Source organism: Medicago sativa, chromosome 7 (genome assembly GCF_051527215.1).
Source record: "Medicago sativa cultivar Bolivia chromosome 7, Bolivia_mono, whole genome shotgun sequence".
Classification (NCBI taxonomy): Eukaryota; Viridiplantae; Streptophyta; class Magnoliopsida; order Fabales; family Fabaceae; genus Medicago; species Medicago sativa.
The window spans coordinates 87,395,683-87,409,003 of record NC_140755.1 but is presented as its reverse complement, the minus strand read 5'-3'; the positions used below and the strand labels follow the sequence as shown (position 1 = coordinate 87,409,003).

Here is a 13,321-nt window from a genome sequence, read left to right as displayed (position 1 = left end):
TATTTTAATATATATATTTAATATTTCTTAAAACTTAAAAGAACAATATGAAACATGAGAATATAATATAACGTTGTTCTTTTATTTTATTTTTTAAAAATACCCTTCAAAAACCAACTTAGACCTCCAAAACCCTTCGAAAAGCAACTTGCAACACGCTCTAGGAGTACTGGAACATGCAAACATTGACAAAAAACACACACACACAATACCTTCTGATCTGTATCAAAGCTGAAGGTAATTTTGATAGCATCCATGGTAAAGCAGCAACTGAGGGCTTGTTTAGCTAAACGTCTTCCTTCTTTAGTACAATGAAGAACACATTTATAACCTACTCTATAAAAGAAACAAAACTGAGGAACAACAACTACCACAACTTCCATTATGAAAATCAACATAATTCCATATGTATATAAATATCTTGTGGAATTAAGTGTCGCGATATAAATATCTTTACTCCTTCAAATAACTTTGACATCTTCTTCCTCTATCTCTCGATCGAAATCGATTTGGGATGTGTGTTGATTTGAATTAAGTTTTAACGATAAAGAAGTTAAAAATGCGGTAATGGTAAGTTTTTTTTTTTTTTTTTTTTATCTTTTGGTCATCTTAAAACATTGATAAATATACCAAAAGTAATAGTTATCCATTGGGAACTACAGTTTTTAAACTTTTAAGAAATTGAGTCATCATTTTTCACAGTTTTCAACACAAGATTTTTATTTTTGTTTTTTTAACCAATGTCCTAAGGTATTACTTCCTCTGTTTCAAAATAATAGTCGTTAAGGTTTGTGCAAATTTTTTAATGAAATTACTAATTATGTTGGTTTCAATGGTAAAATTAGTATCATTTACTAAAATAAGGTATAATAGTTGAAAAAAAATAATAAATACTGCATTGGTATTCTAAAGTGATTTTTTGAGACAGAGAAAAAATTGTAAAGAGACAATTATTTTGAGACGAGTGAAGTATGCTTTTATAATACTAACTTTTTTTTTTTTTATAAAAGAATACGTTAATAACTAAAGGAGTAAAGCCCATTTAAGTTAGTCTAATGATGTTGGTTTCATTTGAGACCTTGGAGTTTGTTCATATCAAGGTCTCAAATTAGATTCCCCTTGTGCTAATTTTGGTGGGTTAAGTCCATACAACACTATGATATGGCTTTAAGTTTTGATGGGTTTGAGACATTGAAGTGTGTTTATCTCAAGGTCAAGTTAGACTCCCCTTGTGCTAATTTTGGTGAGATTGAATCTCTCTTATTAGTCGATCCTTGTGCGAGATATCGAGTTTAAAAAAAAATAAAGGGTTAATAAAAGAATAGATGAAAACAAACAAAAGACCAAAGAAATAATTAATATTTTTTATGTTTCTCGTCTAATTTTAAAGTGGTGATTGATATAGTAATATATAAATTGTCTCTAAAATAATAAAATGTTACAAAGTTTTATGCGGTTATTTAAACATTTATTTGATAGATAATATAGATACATAATGCATAAATATAATAGGGTTAAAATATATAATCATGTTGTATTTCTAACATAGTATATAATATTGATTATAACGTGACATGCATGACAAAAAGAAACATATATAATACATGAAAAAATGATAAAGATTTGTGTTCTTTGCAAGATATATTGATGGTTCATGTGATTAGTTAGCGGTGATATTTTTGATTGAAATGCATGACTCCATGAGTCATGTGGAGTCATGTTTACTTCGTGATAATGGAATACAATCAATTACGTGTGATTTATTAAATATTCAAATTTAATTTTTTAATTTAAAATATATGATATATGTTAACTGTGTTTTGATAGTTTCTTTAATTGATACAACATGCATTCAACAAGGTCTAATAGATTTCTAAAATGCTCATTTTATTAATTGATTCAAGCAAGTTGAGAACCAATTCACATCACTCAATATTGCAATGATTGGTTTCTTAGTGTGATTTAAGTTATTTACTTTTTAGATAATTCCTTATCAACAAAAGAATGAATTTAATTGTTTATTAGGATCAAGACTTGATAAAAAAAAATTATAAGGTCATAGGGAGGTGTCTCGGTCAATGCTGAGAAGATCACGTGACTCAAAAAATATGTATAAAGATATATACATTTATTTCTCTCCAAATGCATTAAGGAGACTTAAACATGAACCATTTTTTTATTAATGTTAAATATGTTATTTTTATCCTTATAGATATTTCAACTTTTTATTTTAGTCTTCTAAAAGTTTTCTTCGGGTTTTACTCCTCTAAAAGTTTTACATCATTACTTCTGGTCTCTGCTTCTCACTTAACTCATGAGTACCATTCATAATTTTGGATGAGTTTATGCAGAAATATCTATAATATTATAAGATTCATTGGCAAAAAAAGAATTTTTTAACAAATACGAATTACATATGAATTTATATATTTTTTGCGCTTAAAAGCTCACATTTAATTCATATTCTCTCTGTCCCAGATTAACTGAGTCATTTGCTCATTTCACACATATTAAGAAAAATGTATAAATGAATGAGAGAGAATAATGGTTTTAAGTGCTTTTGTTAAATATTGGTGCATTATCCACTACCATAAATGCAAAGTGGAATATATTGAATTGAGAGTGATGAAAGTAATATTAATTAAAGTTATATTTAGAAAAAAGTAATTAATGTTGTATTGAAAAGTGAAATGGGTCAATTTTTTAGGGACAATATTTTTTTACAAATGACTCGGTTATTATGGGACGAAGGGAGTCCTAGTAAGGGATTCCTATAATATTCTAAAAATTCTTGCAAAAACTCATTAAAATTTTAAAGGGTACACATGACCTAACTTAAAAGTAGGGATAAACAAATGTGGATGTAAAACTTTTGAAGACTAAATGTCAAAGGAACATTTTAGAAGATTAAAACAAAAAGTTTAAATTTATAAGATCAAGAACATATTTAACTATTTTATTATCAATTTTACATAAAAATATAAGAGAAATGAAATACTATACATTTCACTAAAAATATTTGGCGCCGCTTTAAATATGGAACCCTGGGCTACCACCCATCTCGATTGTGCTCATGACTAGCACTGGTGTCCGACACATGTTAGTGGCTGAAAGCGAAACAACACTGACACATATGATATATTCGTGTTACACAAACACCAGACATGTAGTTATACTTCATTCTATTTTATTTTCTCAGATTATTGGTGTTTGCATGTTTGTGTACTGTTGTGACGTGTTCGTCTGTGTACTTAACAATTTGTTGTTTTAATATTGCTTTTTCACAACACGAACTGAAAAATGGAGCATAATTTTTTTTAATAAAAGCGATAATAATAAGGATCTTAATTAACGATACATTACAACCTTTTGATTTAAGTATTTCAAAAATAATCGTTTTCACCGTTGCAGGAAGGATCAAAACCAATGTGAATTTGAGCGTCGTTGTCTTTAAGGGCCTTGTGAACGATATAGAAATCATACCCCTCCAACATGAGTCTTTTCAGCGGATTTTGTTCTCACTCACACATTTTTTTGGGAAACTTCCCAGAATGTCATCCATCCCAAAATTGCTCCAAGTCAAGCACTCTTAACCATGGAGTTCTTATGGTTTGGGCTCTTAAAAAGAAGATGCATCTTGTTGATATAGGTAGTACCAAACAATTCTTATAAGCCTTCCTTCAACTATGTAGTCTCATACCTGCACGACATCAATATCCCTCTCATTCCGATGTGATTTGATTTTTCCTAGAAGCTGCCAGGAGCCGGACCAACTCCCCGCCTTCATCAGCCTCGAGCGTTACATGCCCACTAAACGGAGGCGTTACACTGGTGCAACTATATTGTATTGTGACTCGACTATGCTAAGCGCAATGACGTTTAATATATAAAATTATACAAAGTTGTGAAGAGTAAATAAATAGATTTCTTTGTAATCAAATTGTTCTCAATTTTTTTCGAAATATTTCATTGTTCACGCATGATATCATGTAAATCCTTTCGTCACCTTCTTTGTAAGCAGAGACTATTTTGATTGAAAATTTAGGATTTCTTAAAACCTAAAAACTAGTCAAAGTTATTTCCTTCTTCTTCCTCATCGTCTTCTTTTCTTTAACCTCACTCATCACTCCATCAATGTTATCTCAAATATTTATTAAATTAGACCTTCAAACTACTTTTTTTTGAAGGAGACCTTCAAACTACTTTATTGACAACTCATCATCTTACAAGCCATGTAACCTAATTTTTTCCGCGTCATTTAAATTCTGATGTGGCACCCTTCAAATCACAGCAATCCAACACCCTTCCTTATTCTATCACTAACCACTTTCTTTGCAGTTACATGCTCCATTCACGTTACCCTCATAAGTATTCAATTTAATTGCCTGATAAATATTTGGCAACTCCTATAAGCATGAGTTAATTTCCTCTTCTCTACCTTTTGACATGTATACCATGTCTTACCATTTCATTATTACTATTGTTAAACTTTTGTTTTCCCTCATTTCTCCTTCCAAAAAAGCTTCTAAACCTGCACCATTTCACAATATTCAGTATAGGATATGTAACTATTTATGGCGGCAGAGTCATCTCCTTCTTGCATCAAACAATAGAATCAATCCTTTCGGTAAAGCAATATACTATGTCCTACCATCGAATCGTTTTTCAAAGAATTATGTCACCAACATGATCTTTCTCCAACTAGTTTCTAGTAGACGTTCTCCATGTAAATTTGGAACCGTTCAGTTTTCTAAATAATTGTAGGGGATGTATCAAATGAGAGATGAGAGCATTAAGTAGTACCATTAGAGTCAAACCAACATATAAGATGGAGTGTTCAATTAATTAGCACGTTTCCTTTTCATTTTCCTTTAACACGTCTCTCTCCTCTTGAGTTCTCGGAGTTTTTTGTTAGCAAAAGCAAATGATGATATGTTGTCATATGATGTTTTTCAGTTAGTTTTTATGCATTTTTTTTAGTAGAGATCATATGATTTTGAGTGGTTCTAAAGCTGAAAAAGACGAAAAGTTAGGAGACAAGGAAAGCAACAATCGTGTCACGATTTATGTAAATCGTGGCACGATTTTGAGCCAATTTGAAGAGCTTCAACTCGTAAAAAATTGGGCCACAATTTCTATAAATCGGGGGCACGATTTGAGGAGCATATGGATTCAATTTGAAATTTAATGAACATTTGTGACACAATTTTTGGACATCGTGGCATGATTTTAGGCGCCCATAACCCAATTTATAAAAGCCAAACACGTTTTTGAAGCAAGGGTTCTGATTTTTGTTTGAGGTTGAAGACACATTTGGAGTTGAGAATTGCAGATTTCATGGTGGCTTGCCATCCAACTCATAGTCAGTCCCAAATTCTTGTAATGTTATTTTCTTTTAATCTAGTTATTTGTGCATTAGCATGAGTAGCTAAGTTTTCATTAATTAGATCTTAGATGAATTTGTTCTAAGCTTTTGACCAATGTAATCTGTAAAAATTATTTGCTTATAATTGCAAATCTAGTTTATTCAGTATAATGCGTGCTTAATGCTTTTACGTTCTGATCAAATATAAATTGAACACCAAGATTATATGACTATTGACACAAGCTTATAACTTAGATAATATATTGTTCAACTTAACGGATAATCTAGAGATAGAAAATTGATAATTTGTGATTTCTAAATTAATGTTTATTCAAACCTTTGAAGGTTATAGGTTCACCTAAGAGGTTAGGGAATTGTAATTTTAAAAGAGGGCTCTGAGTCAAAGGATTGACCATATCTATTTTGTTAATTATCGTAGACTAGAAAAACAATTAAATGGTTTAGGTTCAGATTACCAATTAACGATGAACAAATGATTCAAAAGAGCTGATCATATTTCCTGTGAATTCATTACCAACTTTTATAATCAATTTGTTTTTAGTTTAATTTTTAAAACCAGACCTTTTGCCATGTGCAACCCCCCATTTTACAAATATCCTTAATAATAACGACACTACCGAGCAGAAGTTGAAACAATCATGTGGAGACGAACTTATAAATTTTATTACTTTGATATGGTTTAGTACACTTGTTAAATTTGTATCAGTAAACTTAGTGCATTTCATTTACAATCAAAGAGTACATAATATATGATACATCCTAGAAGATATAGGGGCTAGAGTGGGATAAGAATGCTCTAGCAATACTACGAGCAACCCTATTAGCTTGCATTTTTTTACAAACGACTCAACAAAGTCGGAATTACTAGACAAAAGACTGCGACATTGAGATATAAGGTCACTAAACTCACTAAGGGGGGACAATAGATAATGTAAGGGTGTCAAAAAGATACTTACTATCTGATTCAAACAAGACAACATGCATTTTGTTTGAAATTGTCGTTTTAATATAATCTAGTAAAGTGGAAATTCAACTTCTAGAACAATGACAACTAAGAGTAAGAAACCTGATTTACCAAATAGAAGTTGGTCTAAGGACTTTCTAAAACACATGTCATGTCCCATAATGGCGTTATTATTGAAAATTGCACCCAAGAGGAAGTATGTGTTGGATTTTTCACTTGATGCTTTGCACTTTGCATGCAACTCCATTCTTGGAGAGTGTCTTTTGCATGAGAGATGATGAAAGTAGGATGAGGCTTCCCATAACTTAGCGTTGTGAGTCTTCAAGAGGCTCCATAGGAGTAGGGCCGACCCCAAGGCATAGGCTAGAATTGCAGCGGCCTAGGGCCCATGCCTATAGGGGGGTAAAAAAAATATTTATATGTAGGGGGCATATATAGCAATATTTTGTTTAAAGGGGTATATATAGCAATAAGCACAAAGATGACCCAAACATTTACCAGAATTCAGCCCATCAACCGTTTTAACTTCTTTTTTTTTCATATCCCAACAAGTTTTGATTTTCACACCCCAATCCCGCGCTTTCATTTTCACCCCAACATTTCATTAGCCAAAACGCAAAATTTAGAAGTAAAACACAAATTGCAGAAACAACATGTAAAACATAAAATATCTACTCCTTTCCATAGACCAAATTTGTTTCTTATTGAGGATTTTTTTTTTTTTTTTAGATTGAAGCTAACTTGGATTTGTATTTAAATTTCATAATATGATATGACTTCATCATGAAAGTTTCATGTTTGAGACATCAAATTTGGTCTTGTTGTGATTTTTGATAAGTAACATATAATATTCTATTGATAAATGATAATAGGTTTTCATGTTAGTGGGTATGAGGCAAGTGTATTTTACCTGGATCATGAAACTTATATAAAGTTTGTCATGTCTACTATGGTTTTACTTAGCTTTGTTGTGTTTGGCTCGGTTTGCCCAATTATTATTTTTTGTTTTGTTATTCTTTTTAATTAATAGTAAATAAAAACGAGATGCATTTGGCATACGCGATGTTTTAAAGTGTCAGTATAGTTGAGATTTCAAAACATGTGCTATGAGACTACCATGATTAATGCATATTTCATTCACCGTTTATTAAAAAAAAATTATAATTTATTGTATAAGGAGGTCTTTTCTCAAACTTTGTCCAAGACCTATAAAATGTTAAGACCGACCTTGCATAGGAGCATAACGGCTAGGTGCTTTTGATTCATCGACAACATGTTTTTTTTTTCATGGAAAATTTTGAAGATTAAGAAGTCACCCGTTCCCAAAATAACAAATACTAGCATGTACCAATGATTGAAGGACTACAAAGATGAATCTCAACATTCATGTTATGGAAAATGAAAGCATAAATTTTAATTTTAATTTTTGGACGAAGAATGACAGGCAGAGAAATTTTCAAGGATATCATGGATTAGATAAGCATTTGTTTACAAAACCCATCCAAATATGAATCTTAATTTTCAAGGACTCAAAATCCTCAGTAAAGAACGTAAGCAATTAGTCTTTGTTGCTTACATACATGAGACTAATTGCTTACTTTTTTAGTGATGATACTAGATCTTGCAATCACAACTAACTGGATAAATTATTGTTATTTGAGCATGTACATTTTATGTTTGTTGTGAGGCACATTAGCTTGATTAATGCAGCTTCTACCATCCTTTAGCGAGAGTTGTAGTGAGTTAAGAATGTAATGTCCATTACAAATATATTAGAATAATCAAACATTATTTTGGGTGTGAATATTGTATCTCTGCGCACAACTCAGAGACTAATATCTCGAACCGTGTTGGACTGTTGTACTCGAAACTTTCTTTTTTTAATAAGGTTTAAAATTAGATTCACACAATATTACAAGGACCAAAAGAGTTATTAGTCTAAGGGGGTCGGAAGCAGATAAAAATTACTACCTCCGTTCCTTTTTAATTGTCACTTTTTGACATTTCACACAAACCAATACAATCAATAAATATTACGACTTTTGATACAATACTTCATACTTTTACTACAATAACCTTATTCATTTAATATCTCATTTTATATATTTCTCTCTCCACAATAAATAACTAAGGGTAATATTGGTAAAACAACATTTAATGTTGCATTGAACTTTGAAAGTGACAGTTAAATTGAAACAAAATTTTTCTCAAAAAGTGACACTTAAAAAGGAACGGAGGGAGTAACATAAAGGAAAAAAGAGAAATATGAGACAGACTGTTATTACCAACTAAATGCAAAAATGAACGCAGAAAACTGAAATGAATTTAAATTAGAGGCTCAACCTTCCATACATTAAATCATGAATAAATTAAAGGGTAATGCTAATCAATACCGCCTAAGCAATAGTTATCATTTCCCTAAATTAAAACATCAATAAAGCATTGTACCAAAAAAAAAAAAAAAAACATAAATAAAGCAATGCATTAATATGGAAAACGAAAGAAGATCAGAACGTGGTAGAGCAAACCGGACTGACCAAAGAATGGCTTAGACTCTCTCTTTCTAAAACTCTCTAAACTTGTAATAAGAAAGGGATCAAACGTGGGATGACGTCCCTTTAGATAGAAAAAATGAAAACTAAAAATGTTCACAAAGAAAAGGGGGCACATTATTTTTAATGAAAATTGAAATTAAATTCAAAAGAAGTGTTGCTCCAATTTTGGCCACAATGCAGTGTTTTTTTTGGAAAATCATCAATCTAAATGCTTAGTCTTATATTTTGACATATATGTACAGACAATAATGTAAAACAAAAAACTCATAAAAAATAATACATATATTATTATTATTATATGTCCCTTTGACTATTGTTTCCTATATACCATGTTTCCATCCACACTTGTTTTTGCCAAGGGAAAACAATCACTGTTGTCCAAGAAGTGAAGGCCTGTAGAAAGCATGACTTTGTGCAATTGCAATGCGTTCTCGTGGATCATTCAGATTTTCATCCCTCAAAGCTTTTAGAATTGCATGTGTTGATTGTTCCCTAAGAAATTAAACATACACCAGAAACATAGAGATTACCAAATGTATTATTATTTGGAGTTTGAAGTGCTCAAAAGATAACAAGTTTAAGGGTAGAGTAAATAGACTAAAGCTACATTTAACCTAACTTATTTTGGCATTAGAAGTTATAATATAAAATTAGAGCACCTATTGTATCATTGAAATATTTTAATCAATCAAACATGTTTACCCTCACTTCACATCCTCTAATTACTCATACTTAACAACAAAGGCTTTTGTTAATTATACTCTTGTTAATTATTGTTAGGAGATTGATTACCTGGATATCAATATTTTGTAGAGTGTCTTCAAGATAGGGCAAAGTTCAACAGGAGCAACATGCTTTTTTTCTTCAGGATGCAATACATTTAGGCTTGATTGGCTCAAAAGCTCAAAGAATGCTTCCACTGCAGACACTCCCTAGTAGAGATAAATGGCATGTGACAGCATTTTTTGTTTAGAGATCAATGAATATAAATTATAATTATACAAGTTTGACATTATGAAGATGCAATTGAAAACCTCAAGAAAATTACATATAAGTTTGCTAAAAACTTTTTGTTTTTTGAAACGGTCTATGTTAATATTATTAGTTTTTATACCTGAATCATTCCTTTGCCACTAATGCTGTCACCCATGTCCGGGCTTAGTTCACCCTTAGCTAACATCTGACCGTACCACGCGTTACGACCTTTTAACAATGTCACATAAGTATCAGCTAGTAATGGTCCAGCAAGTTTCTCAGGCTCTTCAGTTAGCAGGTGAGTGATGAATATCATCTCTGAAGTACAATGTGCAAAGTATACAGATTTGCTAGTAGCACTCTCATTGGTAAGGGATGCTACCATTCCTGATTATATCATTACAATGAAAAGCAGGTTATATGCATTGCAAATCATAAAGTAAATGTTAAAACATGGAAATGGCATTATAACATTTGAGGTATTTTGAACTCCTTTCTCAAATTTCAAGTTAATAGTTTCTTCTTGTCTCTATAGCATGTGAAGGTGACTTGAAAACCTTAATTCAATTTACAGTTGCATGCATTATCAATCATATCTATAATATCTAAATATTTTTCTATGAGGTGTCATCTTAGTGCTAAGAGTTTAGCCTAGTAGTCTCAAGGGACAGAGTTCTAACCTCAACGGAGACAGTTTAACGATAAGTGGAAAAATCGCTCGAGCAGGGCGAGTATATAAACACAAGTTATGTAAATCCTAAGTTGGAATAATATAAAGGTACTGCAGCCGCACTGTAGCCTGAGACAGGCACAATCGGTTGAACTTCGTGATCAAATATTGTGTGCTCTCTATTTACGTTTTTCGTATCTTTCTACTTTACTGCTCTAATATTTTTGCAGGGGAGTGAATGAACATGTGAAATAGACAACATTACACATACCAAAACATGAAGACATAAAGCGATAGCAAAAAAAATGAAGCTTACCAGCTCCAATTGCATAGACATTTTTCAATCCACCCATGACCTCATGTGTGACAAGGTCACTATTATCCCATACAATGAAATGTGGTTGTCTAAGAAATTTTGCTAAAGGTTTCCTCCATTTCTCAGCTCCACAAATTCGAGCATTGGCATACTCCTTGTTGTAGATTTCTGAAGCAATATTTGGACCACCAAGATAAAGTATGTTCTCCATAGGCACTCCAGCTGTCGATTTTGCAGTGCAAAGAGTGAAGAATGAGGGATGAAAGGATTAAAATTTTGCATTGAAATAAGGCTATATGATATTACAAAATCTAATGAAAAAAAATCAAATTAAGAGAGTAATTGCTAAAATATAAGGACTACTAAGTACAAATTCATTTCTTGGAATCAAACACATTCTGGATACGAAATATATAAGTTTTTGCCAGAGAAATATCGCAATTCAGCAACTGATTTGTAATGTGCTTCAGTATGAAAACGAACACAATAAGTTTTTGTAAATTGAATTCGTTACGGTTGATTCAAGAAGAACTTCAAGATTTTCGGTAACATATTTTGTATAGCATCCAGATATCAGATGCGCTATTGGTATAGCATTCAAATTTAGACAACTTTCGCGACAACTTTTAAGTGGTTAACACATCTCAAATAGATTGTTAAACGTGTTCAATCGATGATTAATGAATATAATAGGTGTCAAAATCATTAACCACCGACGTTAATTCATTAACCACTAATTTGGACGTGACGTGACTAACCACCATTTTCAATTATTCAAATCTACTTGTTCAATCCTTGCAAAGGCAAACAGAAATGGAAAAGAAATTCTTACTTGCTTGATGAATCATTTTTGTGGGAGTTACAATATGAGGAACAGGCTCCAATGCAGCTTCAATACCTTTAGACAGAGAGATTATAACAGGAACACTGATTCTCTCCTTCCAATACTTACTAATCTCTTCGAAAATCTCACGAGTTTCGGTTGAAGGCAAACCATTAACAACAATATCAGCATCCCAAACAGCTTCTTGCAAATTAGTAACAACTTTCAAAGGACAAACAGGAGTATCAATCATATTCAAACAAAAACCATCTTTAAGAATTTCATCAGCATAAAGTGTCCTATCACCAAGTCTTGCTTCAACATATTTTAGATAAGCACAACGTCTTATCAACCTTCTTAAAACATCTTCTCTTGAATTGATAACATCAAAGAGATGTTCAGCTGTTGATCTATCAATTGCTCTTCCTGCTCTTCTCCATATTCTGATCTGTACTTTGTCTCTAAATTGACCATAACTGTCTTGTAAAAGTGCTGCAAAAACACTTCCCCAAGCACCTGCTCCAATACACACAATTCTTAATGGATCACCATTAGTTTTACTAATTAGTCTTCTAAACTCATCAAGCTTCTCCTCTAATCCATTATTATGATTCTGAGATGATCCATTTCCCAAAATACTTCCCACCATGATCAAAAACTAAAAGAAAATGAATCAAAGAAGTACTAGGAAGAACCAAATATGGGATGAAAACTTGAAAATGTGAATGTAGGTTGTTAGGTTTTTGTGTATCTATAAACTAAAGTGAGAGTCCTATTAATATACTAACATTGTGTGTTACCTTCAATTTTTGATAACTCAACTACCAAAATTTATTCTTGTTACTTGTTAGGATAAGAATAAGATTTTGGGTTAAGAAAATATGCAGCAGCATTGGAATGTGGTAAATCAAATCTTGTTGGTAGATATTGCTTGACCAATGCTGAACATTATTTATTGACACATTCAATGCATGAATCATGGAACATATATGTGCCCATTTCTCCTTGTGAAAACAAAATTTGTGTCCATTTCTAGTATTTGTTTTTTACAACTACCTTCATTATAAATGACTATTGCTATATAATTTATAAATAAAATAAAAAATCAATTTACTGTTTTGTTTTTGAAAAATGATTTTTTTGTCATTTTGTATTTTATGATACAATAAAAAAAAATTCAATTTTATTATCTAATTAAAATTGTATACACTGATTTAATTTCATTATATTTTATTATTCTTTTATGATGATTTATGACAATAATTAACACTTAATTATACCTTTATATAATTGTTATAATCATTTAGCATTTATAATTTTCTTATTATATATATGTGCAGAAAAACTTTAAAGGATGGCATTTAAAATGGATGAAGTAGTTTCTAAATGCACATGCCAAGCCAAAAGAGTAGATAAGGGGTATGGAGAAAGAAAAATACATTCAACATACTTTGTTTTCTCCGTCTATTGTTGTTAGTTCATCTACCCAACTACAACAAGACACGATGTACCTATAAAAAACCAAACTTTCGTGCTAGAAACTACCAAGTTATGGTCCTTCATTGAAGAAGGGTTGATTTACTTTAGCTTGACCAATTCATTATTACAATAATTAAACATAATTAACCATGA

General features: G+C 31.3%; 1 protein-coding gene across 1 annotated transcript; it reads right to left on the bottom strand.

Annotated features, from left to right (window-relative positions):
- Nucleotides 1–9,022: 9,022 nt before the first annotated feature.
- GPDHC1 (6-phosphogluconate dehydrogenase family protein) lies at nt 9,023–12,438 on the bottom strand. Its single transcript, XM_085723008.1, has 5 exons — nt 11,699–12,438; nt 10,867–11,088; nt 10,020–10,267; nt 9,698–9,837; nt 9,023–9,397 (listed from the first exon to the last, which is right to left on the bottom strand). The coding sequence occupies exons 1-5, from the start codon at nt 12,336–12,338 to the stop codon at nt 9,274–9,276; spliced, it is 1,374 nt and encodes a 457-aa protein (XP_085579134.1). The 5' UTR covers nt 12,339–12,438; the 3' UTR covers nt 9,023–9,273.
- Nucleotides 12,439–13,321: the final 883 nt, after the last annotated feature.

Excerpts from the sequence above, each read along its gene's own strand:
- GPDHC1 (XM_085723008.1), bottom strand. The coding sequence starts at position 12,338 with ATGGTGGGAAGTATTTTGGGAAATGGATCATCTCAGAATCATAATAAT. Across the intron at positions 10,268-10,866 it reads TGTCTATGCAATTGGAGCTG|GAATGGTAGCATCCCTTACC; the intron begins GTAAGCTTCATT and ends TGATATAATCAG. Across the intron at positions 9,838-10,019 it reads GTGGCAAAGGAATGATTCAG|GGAGTGTCTGCAGTGGAAGC; the intron begins GTATAAAAACTA and ends TATCTCTACTAG.